The 26,714-nt window shown below is 44.7% G+C and overlaps 1 protein-coding gene across 1 annotated transcript in view; it reads left to right on the forward strand.

Moving 5' to 3' along the window:
* Positions 1-26,714, forward strand: part of LOC143172921 (lipoxygenase homology domain-containing protein 1-like) — a 148,831-nt gene that overhangs the window by 21,644 nt on the left and 100,473 nt on the right. The window contains exons 3-8 of the mRNA XM_076362807.1: positions 5,389-5,469; positions 6,279-6,463; positions 19,975-20,073; positions 21,619-21,767; positions 24,331-24,454; positions 26,238-26,488. Coding sequence (XP_076218922.1) covers positions 5,389-5,469; positions 6,279-6,463; positions 19,975-20,073; positions 21,619-21,767; positions 24,331-24,454; positions 26,238-26,488 — 889 coding nt within the window. The remainder of the gene's footprint in view (positions 1-5,388; positions 5,470-6,278; positions 6,464-19,974; positions 20,074-21,618; positions 21,768-24,330; positions 24,455-26,237; positions 26,489-26,714) is intronic.

A 26,714-nucleotide genomic window follows, 5' to 3' on the forward strand; every position in this document is an offset into this window, starting at 1 on the left:
ATGGTTTAAACATATGGTTTTTTTGCAGTTAGGTTGTCCATAAGTCCATCCAGGCCAGCGTCCTCTCTCCAGGAGTGATCGATTGCAGCACGTACAGGGCAACCAGGTGATCAGGCCCAGTCAGCATGGGTTTATCAAAGACAGGTCCTGCTTGACTAACCTGATCTCCTTCTATGACCAGGTGACCCGCCTAGTGGATGAGGGAAAGGCTGTGGATGTGGTCTACCTGGACTTCAGTAAGGCCTTTGACACTGTCTGCCACAGCATTCTCCTAGAGAAGCTGGCGGCTCACGGCTTAGACAGGTGTACTCTGCGCTGGGTCAAAAACTGGCTGGACGGCCGGGCCCAGAGAGTTGTGGTGAATGGAGTTCAATCCAGTTGGCGGCCGGTCACAAGCGGTGTTCCCCAGGGCTCAGTTTTGGGGCCGGTCTTGTTCAATATCTTTATCGATGATCTGGATGAGGGGATGGAGTGCACCCTCAGTAAGTTTGCAGACGACACCAAGTTGGGCAGGAGTGTTGATCTGCTTGAGGGTAGGAAGGCTCTGCAGAGGGACCTGGACAGGCCGCATCAATGGGCTGAGGCCAATTGTTGGAGATTCAACAAGGCCAAGTGCTGGGTCCTGCACTTGGGTCACAACAACCCCATGCAGCGCTACAGGCTTGGGGAAGAGTGGCTGGAAAGCTGCCCGGTGGAAAAGGACCTGGGGGTGCTGGTCGACAGCCGGCTGAACATGAGCCGGCAGTGTGCCCAGGCGGCCAAGAAGGCCAATGGCCTCCTGGCCTGTATCAGAACTAGTGTGGCCAGCAGGAGTAGGGAAGAGATCGTGCCCCTGTACTCGGCACTGGTGAGGCCACACCTCGAATACTGTGTTCAGTTTTGGGCCCCTCACTACAAGAAGGACGTCGAGGTGCTGGAGCGTGTCCAGAGAAGGGCAACGAGGCTGGTGAGGGGTCTGGAGAACAAGTCTGATGAGGAGCGGCTGAGGGAACTGGGACTGTTTAGCCTGGAGAAAAGGAGGCTGAGGGGAGACCTCATCGCTCTCTACAACCACCTGAAAGGAGGTTGTAGCGAGGTGGGGTCGGTCTCTTCTCCCAAGTAACAAGCGCTAGGACGAGAGGAAACAGCCTCAAGTTGCGCCAGGGGAGGTTTAGATTGGATGCTAGGAAAGATTTCTTCACTGAAAGGGTTGTCAAGCATTGGAACAGGCTGCCCAGGGAAGTGGTTGAGTCACCATCCCTGGAGGTATTTAAAAGACGTGTAGATGTGGTGCTTAGGGACATGGTTTAGTGGTGGACTCGGCAGTGCCAGGTTAACAGTTGGACTTGATGACCTTAAAGGTCTTTTCCAACCTAAATGATTCTACAATAGTGGATGTGTAGGGAGAAACAGAAGAATAAGGCAAACACATCATAAGCATTTTTCCAACATCTTTTTGCATCTTGTGGCAAGCTGCTGTCTTAGCCAGAGGCCTGATAACACAGATTCACCCAGCCTATAATGTATATTGGATAATCTGAGGATGAGCAAAGCTGTCTGTACTTTCAAGCCAGGAAAACGATAGGGATAGACCAGTGCTCATCCCTGCCACCTCTATATGTCAAAACTATGCAGTCCACCCCTAGCCCATGAGAAACTCGCCTCCCATTATTTTTTTCCTAGTGACTGACAGGCTGTAGGATGGTTTTTGCTGTGCGACCTTCTGAAATCATCCCCGGTACCCAACTCCCTCCCGCTGCTGCTAAATGTCAGTGGCAGGAGCAGGCGGACCTGCAGGCAGGGTTGCAGGGAGATGCCACCAAGAACTGACTCTTTCTGATGATTTAATGGAGCATTTTAAAAACGTTGTTCGAACTGACATCCATGGTAACACTTCGTGCTTCTGTGCAGCCCTTCATCCATGGTGCTTTTGCAGGCAGCTCTGTGTGTACAAGGCATTGTCAGATGAAACACCTAATAGAAAGGCAATTTAAATGATCATTAATGCAGTGATTCAAAGCTAAATTGGTTCAGGTTACTCCATCACTGTTAAAGGTTGTGGTTATTATTTTTATGCCGCTGCTGTGATCAGTACCGAGGTTTCCCCTCTGTTCCTAAGAACTCAGCTCTGGAAAGGGTGCTGTTAGCTGATCAGAATTACAGACTATTTTGTACAAATATTTAAAATTTCAATTTCAAATGTGACTTTCATTTAGGTGGTGGGATTATCTCTTGTTAATTGCCATATATTAAAAAAAAAAAAGGTGATTTACTAGTGCAAATGTTTATTTTATGTACTTTTACATTTAAAATTGCATCGTTGATAGTTTCTTGTTGTCAACATAGCAAGTAGTAGCGACACTCTCATGGCACTGGCTCTGTTGTCTGTGCTGATGGCCTACAGAAGAGATGCACGCAGGGATTTATAAATACTGTGCTCAAATATGCACCAGTTCTTGTGGGGCTTTTTAGCAACGTGACTTACCCAACCAGGGGACATAGTGCTCTAAATCATTGTACATTTGCAGTACCACGAGCAGTGCAACCTGCAGGCAATCATTCAACCAAAAGAATCTGAAAACAGATACAAAAAATATTTGAGAATTTCTTATACTAATCTTTGGTGAAGTTCCTTGGATGTTTCTTACAAAGCCATTGGGTAAAACACTGCAATGGACTATAAAAAATAGAGCTGCTAAAGCCACTTAAATATGTGAAATAAAAAAAAATGAGTGAAACATATTTTGAAGTTGCTCTAGCCTGATATCCCAGCTGAACAATAGGGTTTCAAGTGAAATTCTGCTGATCTTTACGTGTTTGCTTACGGCTAGCCATGCCCAGTCCCTGGGTCTGAATCCAGTTAAGCCTGAACATTAGAAATTTAGTCCTGCAATTTCCAAGTCAGATTTTTCCCTGCTTTATTTGTCACTGGAGCTGTGCAAGCCAGTGTGCTGCATTGTTCGGTGTAACGAGTCCCTTATGGTAATCAGGCTATGAATTTCTTACCCCAGCCCCAGCCTGGACCAGACTCTGACACAGCCCAGCTGTAATTTCTCCTTCTCTCTCCCTCTCTTTCTTTCTTTTTTTGGGGGATAAATTTCAGTATAGCCATTCACGATGGGATATTGCCTCACTCCCTCTCTTCTCACTTAATTGACAATGCTAAAAAAATGCTAGAAGGAAGGGTTGGAGTTTTCCTTAAAACATTTCCCTTTTTTGTGCTGTTGATGCTGCATATCCACCTCAAGGGAAAAGATTTGTCAAATTCTTCCTACCTTTCAACAGCCAGATTTCCCAGGAGTTTGACGCCTGGACCAGCGTCATGTTTCCCAATGCTTTCCGAAGCTCTTTCAAGATGCATGAAGCATCTTCCTGATGGGCACTTTCGGGTGCCCACTCGGTGCTCCTCCAACACTGGGTTTCCTCCTCACCGCGCTCCCACCATCCCAGCAACCGAAACAGCCCAGCACAGTGGTGGGACTGCCGTAAACCAGCAGCCACCGGGACCGATGTGCTGAAAGTTTTGGGCTAATTAGTCTCACTTAATACTTTTGTGCCATCCCTGTAGCAGTCTGCAGCACTGCATCGATCTCCGGAGCCGATGTGGGGAGAAGCTGCTGTCATTACGATGCTCGCTCAAGCCTGACAAACAAATTGCCTCGTACTCACTGACTGTTTTCTCTCCGACAGCCAGGCTGGGGGAGGCTGGGCTGGATTTAATTGTCTCTTGTCTTCACGGCAAGGTTAACCATTTTAGCCTTTTCATGTAGCAGCGATGGTCCTGGCACGGTATCTGAGATAGAACGGAGGAGGAGGAGGCCTGTGCCTGCATTTGCAGAGCACACAAAATAACCTCTAAAGAAAGGTGCATGCAGATCCTTCAATGATGTGGAGAAGAGAGGCGAGCAAAAACAAACCCCCTTGTTCAGATTATTAATATTCATTAACTTTCTGAGTACAAGCTGCTTGTCACTGTGGCTTTATGCTGCTGCTGAAGTGCTGTGATTTCTCGTCCATTTTAATATGACTTCTGGATTTTGCTGTGTTTAATCATCTGTAGCAATGCTCAGCGGCCCAGGTGAAATGGGGGCCCATCAGGGAGGGCAGGTGGGAGAGGCTGTGTCTTCAGAGCAAGGATGGGTTTTGCCTTGATGTTTTTCATAGTGTTTTTGTGGAAAATAGGAGCTCAAAAAGGATGGAGGTGCTTGCCAAAGATCACACCGCAGGCTAGAGGCAGAACTGGGAATTAAATTCTGCATCCCCTGACCTGGGCTATTATATGTTACATTGTCTTCCACTTGCACCTGTGAAATACAAACCACACACTTAACACTTCACAAAAATATCAAACTAGTTCCTGTCCTGCAGTCGTTTTGCTTTGAATGACATACAATGACATGCAAAGCGTAGAAGAAAGCTGCAAAGGAAGTTTCAGTGGTCATGAAAAAAATGTCGGAAGATGGGCGTGGAAAGAACCTTTGATGCAGTTGGATGCTTTTATCTCTGGCTGAGCTCTGGGCAGATCTGCGGCTCCGCAGGGAACTCGCCGGGCTACAGACCCCCTTTACTCCATCACCAAGAGCGGGTCTGCTTGGTGCCCAGAGGCTAGGATGGCAGGAGAGGACATCTCTGGGAGTGGGAAACAGAAATGAAAAGCATACTGAGGCCCTGTAAAGCACCTGAGGTGGATGTGCAGGGGTCTGGATTCACTAGGGTCTTCCACGTTGGCTGGCCGACAAGGACTGGGTGATAAGGGTGAAACGAAGCTCTGACTCGACCACTCCAAATGAGCCCTTTCCAGCCACCCTGGAGGGGAGCAGCTGAAAACATTCCTGTGTTTTTTGCTGTTACCTCTATGTTTTAGCAACTGATGGGTGGGCTAGCAGAGTTGAGGAACCACAGACAAGGTGTTACCAAAGAGTTGGAGTTCTTCATGTAATTTTTGCTTCATGGGTGCTGCCTTGAAATATTTGCACCGATTATTTTCAGACACCTCTGAAAGCCACTTGCTGATGGGAAAGTCTTACAGGCTCCCCCAGCTCTTACCTCTACAGGCAATTTAGTTGAGGATTTTGAAAAACCTTTGTCATGTTTTATTCTTGGAGGCGATATGGAATGTGATCCAAGGTTTGCATCTGCTTGGGCCAGCATTGCATTTCCCCCAAAGCTTCCGTCTCAGCTTCTGGAAGGACTCTTAGAGCTTGAGAAGGGAAAAAGTCTGTTAAATGTCAGTACTCAGAGCTATCCGAAACTTGTCACGGGAAAGAGGGCATTGAAAAGTAGGTCTTTCCGGTGCTAGAAATGACATTTCTTCATCCTTAAACACTACTACTCTGTCAGGCCACGAGGTATGCTTGCTGACAAGGTTGTTATTTTCTTACCATAGCTTTTGGTGCATGTGTATTACAGGAGCAGCACGGCCTTTGAGAGGAGCAAAACAGACGTGTTCCGAGTAAAAACCAACAATGTCGGACAAATAAAGAAAATAAGGTACCTGCACAATGTTACTACCATGGTACCTGCTCCGTGAGGTGCTAATCAAATGACAGGCTGTAGAGGTTTTAGTGTTGCCATGTTTTATTCATTATTTGTTAACGTGCTCCTATCAAGGTGAAGTTAAGGGGTGGTAAAAAGCTTGTTTCCTGCCTAAGATTTGAACTGAAGCATGAAATCACCTACGGTATTGCTTATAACTATCCATGCTCCCCACCAAGAATTGTATTTCTGTCATATGCAATCACAGAGGAAGGAGTTTAGGACTGTTTTTATCTTCCTATGGAGGTAAATGGGGTTTGCTAAATTAAGGTAATGTAAATGGTAATTATTATGTTTAACCACCATCTGACTGACCTATATAAAATTAAAAATCAGTTAGTAGTACAAAGAAAGCTGGGAAAATGGGAAGAGGTGGATAAAACAAAGTAAGAAGAGAAAAGAGCAGGAGGGATACAGGGTGGGAGGAGAGTCACCTATGTTTTAGATATGGAGTGTAAGGTGAATGAATGCATATGTGGAACGAACGGGCAGGTGTGTGTATGTTTGTGTGCATCCCCTTGCAGGCAATAGCCCACATATGCACCTATGATATCTGCACACATATACATATATAGGAACGTTTTTATTTACAAAATACCCTGTAAAAGCCCATAAAATCTATGAAACACTTTGGATAGCTAGGTATAAGTAGGCATTTTGTGTATAGTTGCTCTAGCCTTGCCTAATATAAAATATTCCACAAAATTGCAGTGCTAGTGGCCAGTCTTAATCAAAATATCAAATCAGGGTTGTTCTTCCTCTAGGATTGAGCACGATAACACCGGACTGAATGCGGGCTGGTTCCTCGACCGCGTGATCGTGACCGACATGAACAGACCTCACCTCCGGTTTTACTTCCCCTGCAACAACTGGCTGAGCAAGGAGGATGGGGACGGACTGTATGTCAGAGACCTCATCGGCAGCCTGGATCCCATGGATGTGCCCAAAGGTAAGGGTTTTCCAAAAAGCACGGTGTCTTGTTGGAACGGACAGGGTTGCTTTCAGATGACTTTAGCCATATAAAAAGTAATCGCGTCGTCTACACTAATTTGAGTTTTCTTTGTAGTCAGTGGAGAGAGAAATAGGAAGATACAAGGTGCCTCCAGAGGGTAATTCCTTCTTCCAATGTTAGACCTGACATCTTAGGGTGGGGTAAATCACTATTTGGAGAAGCTCCGCTCATTGGTTGAGTACTGAAGCATCTGCGATGACTCCTTTAAATTAGATTAAATGGCTACACACAGATGAGAGGCATCCCATCCCAGAAGATGTAGCCAGTATCACTGTGTGCTATCAGAAGAGGCAGCGTGGTTGCAGTCCTGCGTATAAAGTTAAGTGTTTCCAGGCTCTGGTGACGATCCACAGGAAATTTCCATAAACAAGCCAACCCCCTCACTGTAATTCTATGCCGGTTTACTGTATGTGTGTGATATCCATATTGAGCTGGTGCCTGTTTTTCAGAGTGGTTTTAAGCTAATGATGTTGAAATGAAGCCAGGGCAGCTTGCAAACCAGACATGTACTCCCAAATTGATATCAGCGTGTAGGCCATGTGGTGATGTATAGTGCATGTAACATGAGTGGGAAGATGATCAAGATGTGAAAGTAGAGCCAGCAAACCAGCCTCAGGTGGTATGTCAGCAGTTTATCTGCAAGTGCTAATGAGGAAACCGAGTTGTGTTTTCCTGATGACCTCACCAATGCACCGCTCCTTTCTGGGAGCTTAATTTTGGGCATGGAAAATGAAGTACACCTGCCACTAGCCACAGGTCTGAGGGAAAGGAGAGGTATAGTTTGGTGCACAAGAGGGGAAACGTGTTTTTGCTAGTATCACATATTTTTGAGAATAAGTAGTAGATTTCTCGCACTAGTGTTGTTCACATGACCACTTAGGATCGTTTTTTTTGGTAAAAACAGTTTATTGCCAGCCTTAATACAGTGCTTTGAGCATTGATAGATACTCTAGAAGGGCAAAGTATTGTTATTTTTATTGAGATCCTGTTTGAAGTTAACAGTGAAACAATACACTGTGACACTGTTTGTTCCTGAATTGTTAAATAATTTTGCTCTATTAAGATACAACCTCCTAAAACAGCTTCAGTATGTTGAAGATGTAAGTATTAAAGGATACTGCATGTGAGTTAGCATGCACAAATAATATCCATTGACAAGAAATGTGTGTGGGAGCATTTTATAAATGCAGACCTCTCCAGGGTGGCTGCCACAGGGGAATGAGATAACGTCTGGAGATGCTCTGCCAAAAACCCCACCCAGTTACTGCTGGGGCTGTGCGTGCCAAAGTTCTTTGCTGCTCTTTTATCCATTCAGTTTGTGAAATGAAAGAGTTAAGGACACTTGAGGGGGCAGGAGGGGTCTGGACAAGATAGTGGATGAGTCAAAGCAATACACAATCAATGAGAGGTTCCCTCGAGGAGAAAGTCAACCATTCAATCTTAATAGATCTAAAAATGACACAACGGTTTATCTGAATTTATTATTGCTCCTGCCTGGGAGAGCTGATTCAAAGGAATGCATGTGATTTCCTTCATCCTGTTCAACACCTGTCTCTCAGCAGGAAAAGATTTGTGGGCTAAACCCTCAGCTGGTAAAAATCAGTGCAGCTCCAATGAAATTGCTGGAGCAACTTTGCATTTCACCAGCCGAAAAGCTAGTCCCGAGTGCTCGCCCTTCTGGAGGAGTGGTTTTGGGTTATAGATCAACTGCTCACTATGTGCTTGGTCCAGGACAAATACAAATAAGATTGTCTCCTGCTTTAAGAGTATGAAAGAAGAGATTTAGCCAGGCATTTGTCAGAAATGCATCTGTTCTCTATCTTTATCAGATAGAAAAACCCACTTTTGAGTGGCACAGGCTGGGTGTTCTGCAGCCGTCCATATAAATGCAGGGAGCTGGGCTGAGGCCAGAAGTATGGGTGAAGGGTTGGATGCCTTCCAGGCGGCAGGTCTGAAACTGTAAGAAGAGAGGGTTAGCTCAGCTATCTCGGGTTGCAGTTCCCCTTGAACCATAATTAATGAAAGATAAACATTCCCGGGCTGCTGAGGTGAACTGTCAACTGCAAATGTAAATTTACCTGAATTCATTTGGCTCCCTCTGGATCTGCAAAGGTCTGAAATGAGATTGTGATATGATTTTTCTTTGTACATACAAGTCATTTGCCCTAAATTTTGTTGTTTTGTTTTGGTGGTTTTTTTTGTTTCAAATGGATTAAACAGTGGTGTTTACTCTTTGAGTATTAATATTTTCTAGGCTACTAGACAAATGAATAATTATGTGGTTTGGTGATTTTATGTGCCTGTAAAGAAAGATTAGTTACTCCCTCTTAAGTCCGTGTTCCCATTAGCAGTGTTCAGTGCCATACTCTTCTCCCTTTTGGTCATGTCTCTTCAATCGCTGTTTCCCTTTTTTCTTTAGTTCTTTTTTGTAAATCACCCGGGCACTGTTGTTACAGACCTTAGTCTCGTACCTTGCTTTCATGTTCCATTTGCTGCCACAGTCTGGTATGTTTTTGGAGGTAACCAAACAAGTTTCCTCTGTGTTCCCTCTCCTGCAACATCTTCAGCTTTTGATCTTCTCCTGGAGAGCTTTCTCATTTTTGTCATGAGGATTTGCCTTCCTCTCTTGAAATGGAGGTCGCTGCTGGGACGTGCATCTTCTCTGTGATATGTGTGGGATGTGGACTGGAGAAAAATTATTTTTTGTCATATTTTTGGTTTGTTGAAGCTCTGTAGAGGCATTTGAAGCATATTTGAAGGGCATAGTTGGTGCTTGGACCAAAACCTACCAAGCTATGGGGAGACTCAGCCTCTTTCTTGGTGAGGAGCACAGGTCAGCCAGAGAATCCCTGCAGGGCTATGAGCTTTGAAGAGGTTAATTTAAAGGGAAAAAACAGAGACATTATTAAAAAATGCAGAAAAGAGTATGTTCCAAAAAATAGTCTACATATAATTGAAAAATTGGACACACAGACACACAAAAAACGAGTTCTTTTCATGATCCAAATAGAGTTACCGAGGATGGCAGGAATACTTAATGATTGCAGATGCCTGAGTGATTGCATTTACTTATCTGAATAAAATGGCTCCTGTCAGGTTCCCTGTTGAATGCGACACATTTCTCAAGGAGAACAGGTTACATTTTAAGTGTTCCTGCTTGAATGATCCTCTATTCCCTGTATTCACATCCATGGCATCGTATGCCCATGGCCCTTTGACAGTGATAGTGCCACAGATTCTTATTTACCCAGCAGCTGCTATTGGCAGCCTGGATTAATTTACATTGCAGGTATTAATTACAAGGAAGGGCTATTGTTCGGCCTTATACTGCTTTGCTCGAGTTTATGAAGCCTTAGGATTATATGACTGTGGCTGAGCCTCTATGCAAGGGACTGGCTCAAAGCTGAAATCAGGAGATGATTTTCCTTTGAGTGTTGCGGGTTTTGGATCACTCTGGGGGTGTCTGATGTCCTACCAAAGCAGCGGGGGAGGAGACCATTCATAATAGCTTGTAGCTGCTCTAATAAGAACTACTGACCCAATGGAGACGAAAAAGCAAATGAAATTTGGAAGCCGGTTTCCAGCCCGTTGTTTGACATCTGCAGACTGGTCGTGAATCACTTGTGTCACTCTGTGGACAGACCCGTGTGTCTCGCACCCCGTGGTGACTCTCATTTGGTTGGACTTCACCCTGCTTTCCCTGGCAGTTTGCAGCCCCGGAGCTGCCCTGCAGCCCCAGTCTGAGCCCAGTACATGCCATGAGCGCCATGGTGGTTACCCCACTGGGGTGAAAGATATCCCTTGGAGCCAGGCATGGCACTGCCCATGGGAACCTGCTGCAGGTGGGACACCACGGCCGTGTCTTTCTCCATCCCTGTGTGTGTGATGGGCACAGCTTTTACCACCCAGCTGTAAAGCAGGGAGTCCTGAGATTTGGTCTTCAGGTGGAAGGGTGTCTCAAGATGTCATACGGGAATATTTTTGCAAGGCTACATTTTATCCTCATTCATAAAAGAAGCTGAGGTTTGGTCGGGTTAGTTATCCACAGGCCATCTTCTCTCTGGGGTAACAACAGGCTGTTATCACTATCTAGCTGGTTGAGGTTAGTCTAGGCTCTCCGCAGTGTGACCTCCAGTTTTTCTCAGAACGAAGGAAAAAGGTTAGGTATCCCCAACACACATTGACTGTTCTTGATTACCTTTGAAATCTCTCCCTAATCAAAACAATTATCTGTGCTCGCTCTTTTATTGAGAGAAAGCAGGAATATTCATTTGCAAAGGGGGCCTTTACTCACTTGGTCCTTAAAACCATGTTCAAGAGCACAGATATCTGATAATAAATTCAGACTTCTGTGCAATTGCAGTTTATGCTAACCTGTCAAATTTTGGTCAAGTCTTGCCAACCTGCCTGTCGCAAATGAGGTTCAGAGCCAAGGACTGATTTCCAGCTAGCTCTTTGGCCTTCAGCACCCTGAAATTGTTTAAGATTGGACATGATGGGCTATAAATGTGCATGGGACAGCAGCTCACGTCAAACTGTTTCAAGGCTGCGTATTCACAGTAGAAGAGAACTGCGTGTGTGACCTCAAACTGTAAAACTCCTCCATTCTCTACTTTTTCTGGGTGAAGTTTAGTTTTATTTGGTCTATTAATAATGAATGTGTTTACAACGGGTGTGTTACACAGCACAGTACTGAGGAGCAGGGCAGTCACAATGTGTGGTGCACCCCGACTTTGAGGATGGGAACATCCAACACAATTGCGTTGCCTTTATTTTTTCCATACTTAAAAGTGCCAGGCGTTGGTCACCCATTGTTTTTTGTTAATATTATGTCAAAAATGGGTTGCAAGACCAGATTAGGTGTAGCTGTGCTGTATCTAAGGCTAAGTCTGCATGGTCTTTTGCAGGCAGACATAAGTTTTCTGCCTTGCTGAGACAAGAACCAGCTTTGAACTGGAAGGTCGACGGTTGTGTCAATTCTGGCCTGATTTGGGGTTGATATATGGTGCACCTGAGAGTTTGCATGGATACGTCCTAAGGGGTAATAGCTATAAGGTCACACTGAGCAATTGGGAACTGGATTCCTGTAAAGGCAGATGAGCGGTGAAACGTGCCTGTGTGCTTGTGCATGCAGAGGGTAGTCTCGCCTTTAAAAAATGAGAACAATATTTATTATAGTTACAAATGAGAGAGCTTCAGCCGATCAAGTTGCAGGTCAGGCCCAATCCATTAGTCTGTCACAAGTTTCTTTGAATCATTGGTCTGTCCTCATCTGGGGCAGAGTTAATGAGATCACCCGAGGAGACTTGGGCAGTTTGTGTTCATGGTGGGTCAGAGGAGAAGACCACAGGCAGAGAGAGCCGCAGAACGGTTTGCTTCGAAGGCAGAAAAGGCAGTCCTTGCAGGCGTTACGAAGGCAGTCTGTGCACACGAAGAAGCAGCCTGTGCTGGACTTCTCTGCCTAGTGTGCTTTTGAGAGCATCTGTGCAAGCACACGTAGAGTTAACATGCCCTAGATACTCTCTGAGGTTTTTAGATCCACTAGGACCTAAACCGCATATATTTGAGCTGGGAATGTGAGCTGTGTTATTTCTTCCCTCTGCGAAGGAGGTTTGTATTAAGACTTCATAGTTCATTGTCCAAAGTTTTAATGCTGGCTGACTTAAGACTTACGAGGCACCGACCTGGCTGTGGCTTGAGGAAAGACCTGGGGCAGCAGGTATTGATGCACATGCTTGACTTTGAGTCAGTAGGCAAATCCTTCCTGACCCAACGGGATACGCATGTCCCGAAGGGCTGGACTGGATCCAGACGGAAGCTGCGGCCAATATTTCTCAATAGCGCACTGGCGCTAGAAGCTCTGACAAGGAGCAGCATTTTGGATGCGAGGCACTGGTCGATGATGCCCTGTGGGCTTTGCAGCCTCATTTCACAAAGCACCAGGCCTGGAGGGTGGGACTGGTCCCTCTCCTGTCTCCCACGGGTCATGATTCAAAATGAGGTGTTACATTTTGGAAACTTCCATGGTCAGAAAAAATAAAAAGATTATTTCTGAGGATGGGGGGGGGGGGATGAAATATTAATAGGTGTTACCTGCTCATCAAAATTCATCTTTATTTACACTGAGAACTGGAAGTGTATAATCAGCACAGGAAAATGCAGCTAAATACACTTCTGAAATAAATATGAGTTGTTTACTTTTGAATAATGGTGAATACCCCCTGTATTAAGGATGAGGCCTTGCTGCATACTAAGATATTCAATAAACAAGGTTTGTAGAGGGAGTAATATCTTTTACTACCCAATTGATAACAATGGAAAAAACCTGTCATGCTATATGACTTACTGAGTATCCAAAAATGTCTTGTCTTCCCTCTCCCTCCCCAAAATACTTCAGTTGGTCTAATAAGGATTTTACTCTCCCTGAAAACTTTGCCCATCTTATATTACCGAGTCTAAAACAAGTCAGCTATGGACATTTTACTTGTATTTTTTGCCTCTTGTTTTGTCTCTAAAGACGGGTAAGGGCAATGAGAAATTGAAATGTAGAAATGAAAAGAAGCCCTGGTGACTTGTAAAGCACAAGGAAGACAAGATGCACAGAGCTCAGAAATGGGATGGAAATAGGGATTTGTAATTCGTATAAAAGACCTCATGTTTCAAGAGAAAAAACTTTGGAGAGGCATGAGACAGCTCTATGTGTGGCTGGTATATAGATCTATATGTATTCAATACAAAACAGCGCAACACGTTTGTGAAGGTGGGGGATAATTTTGACCAATTACGTCTAGATTTTGTAATTATTTCAACTATCAGTTTTAAAATAAAGTAACTTTATTTAAATATATTATTTATACAAAGCAAGACTGAAGTACAGTGATAATAATATGATTTTAAATAACACTGTAAAATTATTTTACTCTTCATTCTGAGCAGAAATGTTTTACCCAAGAAGTTATTTTCAGTGATTTCCCCAATTTTGATAACAGTAGATCTGGGGAAAACAGGAAGCGGATATTTCTTTTGTGAAATGTCTGCTGCCTTTTTTTCTTTTTTTTTTTTTTTTTTTTTCCATGGGCTCCCACCCTGGGGCTGAACTAATGAAAAATAATGAGAAAACTTGGAGAATTAGATGAACAAGAATTTCCGCGCCGCTGTCACAAGATGGGTTTCCCTGTGCTAAGCTCCATGCCTCTGCAACTAAACCGCTATTGTCTCTTGAGCAAGGTCATTTAAGCTCACTTCAAAATGTCATAATCACTTTGAAGTTGCAGTAGGAACATCAGTTTAGCATATCCTACAAGCAAAGACTCCTGCATGTGGTAGATTGCCTCTCACAGGCTTTGCAGAGGGATGATCTGGGCTGAATCCTAATATATATTAACTGTTTTGATGCATACTTTGATTTCACGTAAGAGCCACACAAAATAAGGCTGAATCTCGTGGTCTCTGGGCTGGATGGGGAGACCAAGCGGCTGAGTTCATTATAGGAGGGGCACGAGGCAGCGGTTGAGGATAATGCAATATTCAGCAGAGCAAACATAATCGTTTCCTTTTCCCACGTCTTATGCCTCCTTGAGTGGCAGCAGCAATCTCTCTTTCTTAAGAACACACTTTCAGAGAGCTCTTCTGAGATTAATGAAATGCTGATCCAGGGTGGCACCGGCCTTGCATCCTTGGTGCTGCCTCTGATGACACGCACCCCAAAGCCACGCAAAGGCTCTTCAGCCTTTCTCCCCCACTAACACCGTGTTTTGGCAGGGGTGCTCAGGGCCAAAAGCAATGCAAAGCTCTTTCTTCATCAGCATCCCCTGCGCTGCAGCTCATTAAGATAGTTGTCAATTACTCTTGACAGAGATTAATTATTCTCAAGCTCTAAACCAACCCTTCGAATTCAACCCTTTCCTGGATGGGGGGAAAAAAAATTCTTCCTTAACTGTGTGCAGTTGCTTTGTGCAAGAACAGGTCATGCTTTTGAGACAGAGCTAGCTCCTGGTGAACTCAGCAGGGCTCCTCTGCTTTTACAGGGGTTGCTTTAAGTTCTCATTATGTCTCGCTCTGAGTAGCTGTCTCTAGGGTCCCTGCTACTGCAGTAGAGACAGGTGTAATGATTAGGGCTGGGCGAGTTTTCTTCTCTGCAGTGTTTGCAGAGACTCCAGAGATAATGCTGTGTTGTATGAAAATGCAGTAAGGCATCTCCACCAGAAGGCTGGGAGAAGCTGATCTAGGAAAAGGTGGTGTTAGCCTGGTGGGATGGGCTTTTTCCCAGGACAGACAAGAACTAAATTCAAATGCTTGCTCTGACTCAAGCGTGTTGGGATGCCAGATCCCAGCTTCGTGCCCTGAACATAGGCTGTCTGACCTTTTGAGGTTGCTCTGACCAAGAAGTCTAGCTGTCACTGAGGAATATGCTGTCAGAAGTGGTATAAAGGAGCTTCCATTTTGACAAGTCAGTGTTTTCCATCACAAAGAGATCTTGTCAGACAATTTCTGGTGGGCTGGAATGACTGACTCGATCTGACAGCGAGGAACCGAGGCATATGGATGTTAAACCACCTTCCCGAGCACATGCAAAAAGGCTGTGGCAGCCTCAGGTTGAAACCGCGCCTTGCCTGCAGATCCAGCCCCCTGCCTCTGCCTCTAGCAACAAATTTTTTCACTTTTTCTACTAACCACAAGTGTATTTCTTTGCCCGCAGCAATTCAGAGACAGTAGCGTTGCCTCTTCCCTACCCGCCCCCCCCCGCCTCTGAAATCTGCCTGTTCAGTGCTGAGCAGTACAGGATGGATCTTAAACATTGCCACCCTTGGGAGCACTGTGAAAACAGAAGGACAATTGCTAAATGTTGCCTTATGAGAAGAATCTATCGCTGCCTACGACTTAGCTCCCCGCTCTTAACCCAGCGTGTTTTGCTTCTGAAGGCTGTGACATTTCTTAGTTGTTGCATGCTGTGCTGCCGCCCTGCTCCACGGCAGGTCATGCACAAGGGAGGTAGGCAGGGATGTCTAGCAGGGAATTCACTGTGCCCTCCAGGAGGTGATAACTCTAGGTAATGAAGCACGGTCGGCTTTGTTTCCCTGCCTAAATCTGGTGCCCCTGCTGCTACAAACTCAGCAGCTTGTGCTTAAACACCCTATCTAATGCCCCAAATAATATTAGCTACCAGATTTCTTTAGGCAATTCCATCCTATGGAGTTTCAGGTGACTATGATATCATATTGCTAAATAAATGGCATTAACAGAAGAATATCACACGGCTGAGCAGTCAGCTGCAGCTTGCAGATGGAAGGGTTTGGCTGGGATGTGTCCATGCGTTTTCCATGGTTGGAGGCAGGAAAGAGGTTGCACGAGAGCACCCAGGGGTGCTGGGGCTGGATAAAAAGATCCCGGGCAAGGTGTTGGGCTAAGTGCTGCACCCTGGCTCCTTGGGATGGAGATGGCAGTGGGCCCAGCCCAGAAGGGATATGTGGGGGGGGTAGGAGGGCTGCAGCCCCATGCCCGTCATCCCCTGGGAGCAGTGCTGGGAGTGCCTGTGGCATCACAGCCCTTCACCAGAATAAACCCCTTGGCTCTCAGTGGAAAGAGCCTGACTCTAGCCCACGGTGCAATATTAATCTTCCCTCTTAGCTGTTGAAAGCTGTGGCTGAGTTGATTAGTAACAGACAAGCTGCTTGACTGTCACACCTCTGCTAAATTAATGCAGTGGAGTCGTATCAGTTAGTGCCACCCCACTGCTCCCCTGAGATGCCATCCTGGCAACGTCTCCGAATGCCTTCTTGGGACAGCTTTGTGTGTGTCAGTGTGTTGGATGAGAGATGTCAGGGGGAGCTGGATTGTCTCTAATGGAGCAGACACCCGGCTGTAAAGAAAAGGAAGGTGCTGTAACCATACAGGACGTTTGTGCTTGTGTGTTGCAATGGGGAGAGGAAAACCAGCAGAAAATAGTTACTGCTCTTGCAACTGAATTTTTGTTAGCTGTTCTGCTCTTGGCATCTTGCAGTTCGTGCCTCTGAAGCTGCTAATTTTGCTTCTAGGAAAGCTCCCCTCTCCGTGCCTGTGCTGCAGTGAGCCTGCACTGCTAGATGGAGTCACAGCTTTTACCAGCCGTACATTAGCATTTTGCATGTTCCCAGTGCTAGGAGAAGCATCCAGGCAACATCTTGATCTCTGTTTTGCAGATGAACTCAGAGCCATGTATTGAGATTAAATAAAGCCAAGCGGGTATTTTTGAAAAGATGACGTTACTGTTTTAAATAATGCGTGATTAAGGGCTTACAGGAGAGGGAACAACATCCACCCATGTTTAAAATGAGGAGTGCTTGACTTCAGCCAGATCTCTGTCTGGCTGCAGTGAGAGCCTTTTCCTGCACGCTTCTAGCAGCTGAATCCTCGCTGTCTTTTTGAGATGTAGCATCCCTTTCTATTTAAATTTGCGCATCCACCATGTAATTCTGTAAGATGTGCTGATGTATGAAGCACAGAAGGACCCCTGAGCAGAATGAAGAGCTACTCTCTCTGCTGCAGCTGAGCATTGAATTGCTTAGAGAGGGAGAAAGCGCTGGCAAAAATTCAGCATGGCTCAGGATTGACCCCGTTTGTTTCCTGAAGATGAAGGAACAAAAATTGTCCTGTACGCAGAGCTGAGTGGGGCAGGTATGGGGACTGGCTTGAGTGCACACAGTTTCAGAGCTGGGAACATATGAAAAACATTAAGGGGAAAACCTGGTGAGCACACGCTAGGCGTGATCCTGCGGTCCATGAAGCAGGGATGTGCTGTGACCTAAGCCAAGGACCACTAATGCTCTTGGAGTAGCTTTGCCTGCGGAAACACATCTGCAAGGGCCACGCAGAAGAGGCATGCAAGCGCATGCCACGCACCCCAGCCTTGCTTATGTTTTAGGGGACAACATAACGCCCTTGCAGCACAGTGCCCTGTGATTGCCGCTAGCCTAAAATGATAACCCAATGCATTGCCCACCTCTGCGGGCTCAGGAATCAGCTCCGTCTGTGGGGTCTCTGTGCTGACACTCTGACAGCAACATCGTGTGTATAGAGAGCCCTTGGGAGCACTTGGTGTTCTGAGCAGGTTGTCAAATGATGTCATTATAAACCTTAGATTTGAAATATAGCGATGTTGAGAAACTTTTCAAGGTGTTGGATCTGGCAAATGATTTTACCAGCGTTTTTCTTGCTGACCAGACATATTTCTGCAGAAGCGGTACAAGGTGCCCTTCCTGCCCTATTTTTGGTCACTGCTGCTGGTTGCTCTTCATCGACTTGTTCTCTACACGTCCTCCTTGGTGCTCTGCATGTGTACAGACATCCTTCTGGTCTATACTTCAGAGGCATAAAGCCTGATCCTACAAGGGTAATCTAAGTTTAGCCGCTGATGCTTGTCCTTTTGTGGATCCTTTTATCCCGTCGGGTTCTTCTGGCCCCTGAAAAGTGGAGTGGAAAATTAGTCACTGACATCAGAATAAATATTCTAGGGGAGGTGCAAGGAGCAAAGCTTCTTGAAAAATGTGGTCTGTGGTTAAAGATCCCAATGTACAGTGGGTCACTTTTAGTTAGAGCAGCTTAGTGGCCAAATGGGAGCTGTAAATTGCACCATCACCATCCTTGGCTAATGCAAATGAAATCCTTTGGTGTTGGCATATCTCTAGCAGGCAGGTAGAGCTCTATGAACTGAAGCAAAAGAGTTAAAGAGAAACATTAAGGCATTTTCTCCCTTGTCTGAGCCTGGCTCTGTCCTCTTCTTTCTTGTTATTTAGTATTTATTGCACTTTTATCATTATTATTTTATTTGTAATGGCATGTTTTGTGATGGGGTGCCAAGAATGTCAGCTTGATTTTTAGCCTTTTCAGAGCACGTTCATTAAACTGTGACAGGTGATTTTCCCTTCTGTTTGGGCTCTGCCCTTGTACTCCTCACCCCGGGAGCTGAGCGTGTCTTTTTAATTCAAGGGATGGTCCAACAGCCGCTTCTCATACGCTTGCTCTCACATCCTCTGCCTCAAGGGGAACATGTGCACCAAAGTGTCTGCTGTCTTTTAGAATAATTTTTAATATACAGTGATTATGGTGGAGGAGGCAGGTGACCTGCTCTGGGAGTGGTAACCCAGGGTTTGTGATGGTCCCTAGCTCCTGAGGGAAATAATTTCTGGTGTTGGCTGGGGAGCCCAGACAAGCTTCTCCCATAACTTTGCACCTGCCAAAGGGAAAAAGTTGCTCGCCATCGATCATGGTGCCAAAAGTTTTATTTTTGCAAGGGAGGTATGGGTGACGTGGCCTGTGCATTTGTCCCTTTTGCAGAAGCAGCGTGCCCAGGACTCAGAAACAGAGAGGTGCTGTAGCGCAGAGCTCACCAGGGCTCAGTAATACAGGGTATAACAGATACTTTGTTGAGGGCATCTGTGATGCCATGTACTGTTCAGTAGTAGATTTTGCATTAATCTTTGTCAGTTTTGTTTTGTATCTTGCTGTCTGTCTCCAGCACTGGTTCTGCACAGAGGATACGGCACTAGACGTCTGTCATCGATGATTTTGCTTGGAGGAACAAGGTAGTCAGGCAGACTTTGGCAGCAGATTTTGAAAGTTGCTCGTGTTTGCCCCAAATATAGTCACAGTGAAGGCCATGGGAGTTTTCTCATTGGTTTCAGAAGAAGCTGAGCTCACCCTTGCTGTCCTCTGGAGCCAAGTTAGACCCGTCCTGATCCCTCTGAAGAACTTGCTTCTCAAACTCACTGACGTGGCATGTGTAAAATGTTTGTGGTGTGGCTCACTCACGTGATTTTTGCGTTGCTTGGTGCCACACATGATGTAGCTTCGTAGTGTCACAGCTCCTGGGCTTTACTCCTGTTTCTCCATTAAATGGAAAGGACTGGATTTTTTTCATTCTTTTTTTAAACTGGGCAGAGTAGTAGGGTGGTCACCTTCAAATTTTTGTGCTCGTGCAGTGTGACTGACCTTTCCTCAAAATACTTCTTGTCACCAGCCAGGCTAAATATAAGCTAGGCGGCAAAAATAGCTCCAGGGTACCATTCAGACCGGAGGGGTCAGGTCTGAGCTTGGGCAGATGGCTGGGTCTGTAACTCATTGATGTTTCGAAAAAGAAAGGCTGGTGTGTAGGTCCAAGTTCATTTAATGGCCATGTATCAACATCAAAATTTGCACCTTCTTCTCATCTATTTCAACTTTCAGTGTCAAGGCCAGGAACTGAGTGATCTTTTCCTCTTGCCCAGGGCAGTGAATACCCAAAGTGTCAGAGCTCTGCCTATGGATTTTATTCCTCTTGTGGAGGAGAGTGTCAGTGTACAGGATCCAGGGGCCATGGTTCAGACGTGCTTTCAAGATAGCATCAGCACAGCCTGAATTGGTTTGTACTATTATGTTTTGTATCAAACCATTGAGTTATTAATGTATTGGGATTTCTGCCTCTCTCCTTACAGTCAACAAATACGTGGTCCGAGTTTTTACTGGTGAAGTTAGCGGCAGTGGAACAGATGCAGATGTCTTCATTAATATCTTCGGTGAGAAAGGAGACACAGGTATTCAAATGCAAATCATTTCCTAAAATATTTCTTCCTGCTCTGCAGGCCTGCGATCTGAACAACACACAGCGGCAATCTGGCAAATGCAGAATAATTTGGCTGAGTGAAAGGCACAACAAATGGTGGTGTTAGCTCTGGGGTTTCTCACATCCGCAGCTCCTGGAGGCTGCGTCTGCAGAGCAGCAGTTGTAGCTGGGCTGTGAGCATGACTGAAGTTACCTACCACCAAAAACCCCAAACCCTGGGAAAGTGCAGCATAAACCGCCAGCATAAACCAGTGCAGTAAGTGCCAGTCCGCCGAGGGATCCAACACCAATGTGTATTTACAGTGTATGCAGTGAGAGCTGCATGTTCCATCTTTCTGTGGCCCTGGATGGATAATGCTGTCCTTTCAGTGTGGCACAGGTTGTGGCTGAGTCTGCCTGGCCATTTAGAAAGATAATCTAACCAAGATTTATATTAGTCGGCTTTAAAGTAATGGTGCTAGCTTTTTTTTTTTTTTTTTTAAATGTAGATTATACTACAACAGTGGTCTAGGAATTTGAATTTAATTTTTTAAAAGTATTTTTAACTGAATAATACTAAAAGATGTGCCCAGATCAAACCCTCTGGATCACGCTATGGAGAAGAGTGGGCGGAAATTCCTGGAGACCCAGCTAGCAAATATTCTCTCTCTTTCATACTGCACCTGTCCTGTCAAATTCAAGAAAAAAATTACATGATGTCTGCCAAGTGTCCTTGAACAGATTATGAAACCTAGTGGATAGGTCTCATCCTTGATTAATTCTCCAGACTTTTACAAGGGGATTCATCTGATCTCCCTGGAGACATCTGAAAGTGGGAGTCTAAATCTAAGCCGGTTGTCCAGGCACTCTGTCATATCTACACAGAGGAATAACACCCCTAGAAAATTATTCATCCCCTTCTAAGGTAAGCGGGGTGAATTGCCCTCTGACACCTTTCCCTGCACTGCTGCCTTGGGCAGGTTCAATCTCGCTCGCACAGGAACAGCGTTGGTTGCAACGGGGGTCGGCGCTTTAATACTTGTCGTAAAGGCAAGCTCCTGTGAGATCAGGAAAAGCCGATACCCTTGGTTGGGTCCCAGCTTGAAAATAAATCCCTCCTGTGTGAGGCAGCAAAGAATCCTATGGCCTGAAATGTCAAAATCTGCAGCTTGTGACCAAAGTCTTTTTTAAACAGTTTGGAGATTTTTAAAGACATTAAAAATAAAAGGGAAATGTGGTGGTATGAAAAAAAGATGCAAGAGCCATCTGGATATGTATTTCTGAAAACTCTGAGAGCTGTAAGTAACTGTGACATTAGAGTGAAAATCCTGGTCTTTTGTGTGCTCAAGAAAAGGTACCTTTTTTATTAGAATATAAAGTCCTCTGCCTTTACCTTGAATCCTGGTTGCAGAGAGCTGGTACCTGGAGAATATCTGATTCAGTCCATGGTGACATTCCTAAATATTTCCTCACTTACAAATACGCATGTGCCAGTAACACTTTCCTCCTTGGTTCTTCTATATTTATTTTTTCTCAGGTGTGAGGAAACTGGACAATGACAAAGACAACTTTGAAAAGGGAGCAGAGGACAAGTTCACACTCGATGCTCCAAATTTGGGAAGGCTAAGGAAAATTAATATAGGTCATAATAACAAGGGTGGCTCTGCTGGCTGGTTCCTCGCAAAGGTTAGTTGCTCCTGAAATGTTTAACATAAGCATGTTGTGGGATCAAAATGTCTCACTTTTTACCTTCTCGGCGGTCTGACGCTAAGAAACGCAGGGATGTTTGCTGGCGATACAGGTTCCTGGTTACTGAGAAAGGCACAAATCAAGTTTTCACCTTTCCAGAAGTATCCTCTTCAGCACTTGCTTTTTCTGCAGAGCAAGAGGGGGCTGATGAAGCACTGGCAACAGCCTGGTGCAGGCCAGTGTGGTGCATCTAAATCAGGTGCAGCGGATTTAGATTGGGTAATTAGAAAATGGGGGACACTCTGGGTTTAGGTGAGAAAATCCAGTTGTTAACACTTGAATTTGCCTGCTCTAATAGTATTTCTCCTGTCTCAGTCACTGCAGTTTCTTTGACAGATGAGGGGGAATTCTCCAAGCTGGGGCCTCCAAGCCCCCTCTCACTCTGTTGACTTAACTCATTACCAAGATGGTTAAGATACCAGAGTCTAAGAAATATCTGTAAGTCTGTTCACACTGGAAATTTGCAAAGACTTATAGCTTGGCCAAATTTAAGTGATTTATCATTGGCACAGCAAAAAAGATATACCTGCCACAAAGATTCTTTTCTTCCACTCCCACTTCCCTCCTCATTTTAATCTCCTGCTCTAAGGCATGAAGGTATCACAGCTTTTAGTGAAATGGTTGAAGGAATATTTTAAAAGGAGAAATTTATGGTGCTCTCCTCTGATCTCATTTTCTTCCCTCTGCTGGTGTAGTTTAACACAGCTGGCTTTAATCCACTGAAGATCTGACCCCAAATTTGTAAATCCTAGATAACAGGTTGGTTTGATGTATTACAAGTGCAAATATTAGCACATGCTTTTCCACCGTCACCATACGCTGCACTAAAAGTTATGTTGGTTGTCCGTGAAAAATGCAGATGAAAACCAGAGCTGTTGTGCTCCCTGTAATAAATAGGGGGGAAAAAACCCACAGAAAAGGAACCTCATTCTCACATTACAGATGAAGCCTGCGTGACATAATTTTTGATGTTGGTTAGGTTGCTTAAGTCCCGAAGCCTGAAGCAGTGACTAGTCGCAGCCAACACATTAATCCTATGTTCTGCCACAGGAACCGCCGAGATGTTTGTGATTAAGTAAAAGGCAACTTTTGCCTTGCAAGTTCAGCTGGAAGGTTGGAGGAATGATCTAAACCATAGCCCAGTTATCTTCTACTGTCAGTAGTTGTTTTTCTCTAATTTGCTCCAATATTTGGGGACTATAGCGTTGTCACTCCTGGATAACTTGCCAAGCATCATTAGTTCTCATGTTTCCTGGGTTTTCAGCATGGCTTATACTCAGAGCTGGTTTTCTACCTCTAAATATATGATTAAAGATATTAACATGAACCCAAAGAGGATCACCAGGTAGAGGGGAATCTGAGCGTTGATATTTTCTTCTGAACCTCATATATTTTAGTCTCTAACATTCCAGCACAGCACTGCTCTCTCATGCTGACAATCCCAGCCCTGGCAGACGCTGCTGTCCATGTCTACGGAGGTACAACAAGAATTGGTAATGCTACAGACAACAGCACAGTGTGGGATGAGTGACAGGAGGGGAAGCTCTGGTTCCCAAAGAATGGTTTCACAAATCTATCAGAAAGGACAGATTTCAGATTCTCCCTGTTTGCTGTGAAGGCAGAGAAAAGTGGCAATGACTTTCTATCCCTGATAGTGAATTTTCTTTCTCTGAGATATAAGCCATGTGGGCGAGTAGAGATTTTGATTTCTTCTTTTCTGGCTGAAAATCTTCAGTACTCTTCACTGCTTGTTTAAAATACTGCAGTAACTCCACAGCAAGCTTCAGGAACCCAGAAGATGATGTTGGTAAGAAATGCCTCAGCAGGTGCAAGAAACTTCAAGTGGGTAACACTGGCTTAAAGGTGAAGATTGTTCCCTGGCTTGTGTCAATAGAATATGTCTCTAGAGTAGGGCCAAGAGCCAAATCCTTCCAAATTAGAAACTATTCCTACCACAGGGTTTCATGACCGTCTTTGCAATGGTTCCATCCTGGAGTAACTGAGTAGGGTTAACACGATATTACTAGGTCACACAAGCTGATCCGACAGTCTTGATTTGTCCTAAAATTCCTTGGTATTATTTTATAACAAGCGTCTAAAACTGAGAGATAAAGAAGACAGCCTGTTCCCAAAGCAGAACAAAGAGCTGCCGTTCAGCTGATGGAGAAGAGTAGCCAGCAAACGGGCTCTGGAGAGAAGGAAGACAGGCCAGCCAGCTGGTCTTGCTAGCAGAGACAGCTGGTCTCGTACACTGCAAGAGATGCAGATTGAGTTCATGGGATAAAAAAAAGAAAAGAAAAAGGCCTGTTTTTTACTCGCTGGTTGTCTGAAATTCTATCAGTACTAATTAGGGAGCGGAGAGGGATCTGCTTGAGTGTTGAATATATTAAATATCAGGTGAGAGCGTGTACATTAAGCTTCTGCTCTTCTGTCACCCCCTCATGTAACACCTTTGCTTTTTCCACGTGTATTTTGCAAAGTGCTGTTTCTTTTCTCTTAGGTGATAATTGAAGACATTGGCAATAAATGTGTGTACCAATTCCCAGTTGGACGCTGGTTTGCTTTAGATGAAGATGATGGAAAAATCCAGAGGGACATACTTGTTGGGGGCACTGAAGCCACAGGTAAAGTCATGGGCTGAATCCATAGTGGGAAATGCGAAGATATAAAGGCCTAATTAATATTGCTAGCTATGTTTTCTTTAGAAGATTAAATGCCTTGCGCTCAGGGAGACCTGCAGTGGACCATCTGCTGGTGACAGGCAATTTTGTGTGAAGGTCCCTGAACTACCATCACATTTCCCACCTCCACATCTCACTGGTGAAGCTGTGCAGGACCTACATGCTGATTTATCACCTGATGCACCTGGATAAGGGGCTGATGGGCAAAGGATGAAAGACCTGGCTTGTACTTCAGCAAGTTGCTCACCAGCCTTCAGAAAGTGGATTAATATTTCCACAGTCACCAACGTGCCACACAGTAGTGCATACGGTACTTCAGGTCCTTGGCTGGGGAACTACGCATCCTTTTACAAAACAAGAAAGGCAGTGCGGAGCCCTAAAACTGGCTTTTTGATTATCCAACGTGGTTAGAGCAGAGACAACCAGAAGTTACGTCTTTGTTAAAAGAAACCTGGATGTAAAGTCAATAAAACAGATTACTACGAGGCAGAAGACTATTTGGATAGTGTTCTGCCTGTATTTATTCATTAGCATAAAGGTGAACACTCTGACTATGCACGTAACAGCTGTTTTACTTTATTGCATGGTCTTCAACATCTGCAGTCCTCATACTCCTCCCCACATGTGTGCGGGTAAAGTGGTCTGGATGCAGAGTCCTGACTGCAGGATGCATGTGGAGAAAAATTAGCGGAAGACAGGTGAAAAAAAAAAAATCTAAAAAAATGCAATTCATTTACTAAAAGCTTCTTTTATTCTTTTACTATTCATGACTGTGCATTTTTTTCCTGCTTTCATGAGTTTTGTTGAGGATATTCCGTATGCACAGTAAAACATGCCTGAATACAATTTTTCATGTAAACTTTAAAGAAAGAGAGGATTGTTTATAAGAGTGAGTTCTGATGTTCCTACTTAGTCCAAAGCTCCTATTGCAATTTCTGGGTGATTTAAGCAAAGGAAAAACTTAGCTTGGACCTCAACTATTTTATACATGCTCCCTAAAACACTGTTATAGTTACAGAGGTGTCTCCTTATTTGATGCCATGACACAGCCCCACGATATGCCTGTCAATGAGCCTACTGAGAAGTAAGGCTTGTAGGAAGAAGTGTCATCTTTCTTAGACCAAGATTTAGAGCTAGAAAAAAAACCAAGTGAACTTTTATGCATATAGACTTCTTTTCAGGAATATTTTTCTTTCTTCCAGCTGGGCTAATGCCTTTTCCAAGCCTTGCTTTGCTGAGATCTTTAGGCTCTCAGAGTGGCAGTGAGGGTCCTTCTGGCTTCAGCAGCATCAAGGCCTGCTGACCCCATGTTTTCAGAGTTTTGTGATGCTGCAGATCTTGCCACCACTGTTTAAAGCAACACCCCTCCGTCATCTAAGCATTCTCTGATGCGTCTGGTGCTTGGTACCTCTCAAAATCAAGTGACTTAGTTGCCAGTTCAATTTTTTGCCTTTCTTTACCTAATCATCACCACGTGGTGATAAAAAAAACCATACTTTTTTTGAGTGAATTTGTTGCCACAAACCTGTTTCTCTTGGACAATCTGAAGGTAGCTGTGAGTACGTGTGGAAGGAAAACAAATGAAGCATTGCACTGCGTGTAAGTCGAAAGCTAAAAAGACCAGTGGGAAACCAGTAGAGGCCAATGTAAATCCAATCAAAAATTATTACTCTCAGCCTTTTTTCCTCCCTTTTTTTCTTCCTAATCGAATTCCTGATTCCTTCAGGTATTGTGTACAACGTTGCTGTAGTGACAGGAGATATCAGAGGAGCTGGCACAAACTCCAAGATCCACGTAATCCTCCACGGCTCCAAAGGCTTAAAGAACAGTGGGAAGATTTTCTTGGAAGGAGGTGAATTTGAGCGTGCCAGGACAGATCTCTTTAACGTGGAGATAGCTGCCCTTCTCAGCCCTCTCAGCAGAGTCACCATTGGGCATGATAATTGCGGTGTCAGTTCTGGCTGGTTTTGTGAGAAGGTGAGACTAAGTTGTTTGTCTGTAGGCAGCTGTCAGACTGTTTCCTATTCATAACCTGACCCCAACAACCAAACACAGTTTAAAAAAAATTTTAAAAATCTGCTTTTATTTGGATGACGATATCCCCGGTTTAACAAGTCAATATTATACATAATGCATGGTAGTAGCTGATTGCCTCAAAGGTACATTCAATGCATAAGTCAATCACTCGCTAATTGGGTTGATT

Source organism: Aptenodytes patagonicus, chromosome Z (assembly GCF_965638725.1).
Source record: "Aptenodytes patagonicus chromosome Z, bAptPat1.pri.cur, whole genome shotgun sequence".
Taxonomy (NCBI): Eukaryota; Metazoa; Chordata; class Aves; order Sphenisciformes; family Spheniscidae; genus Aptenodytes; species Aptenodytes patagonicus.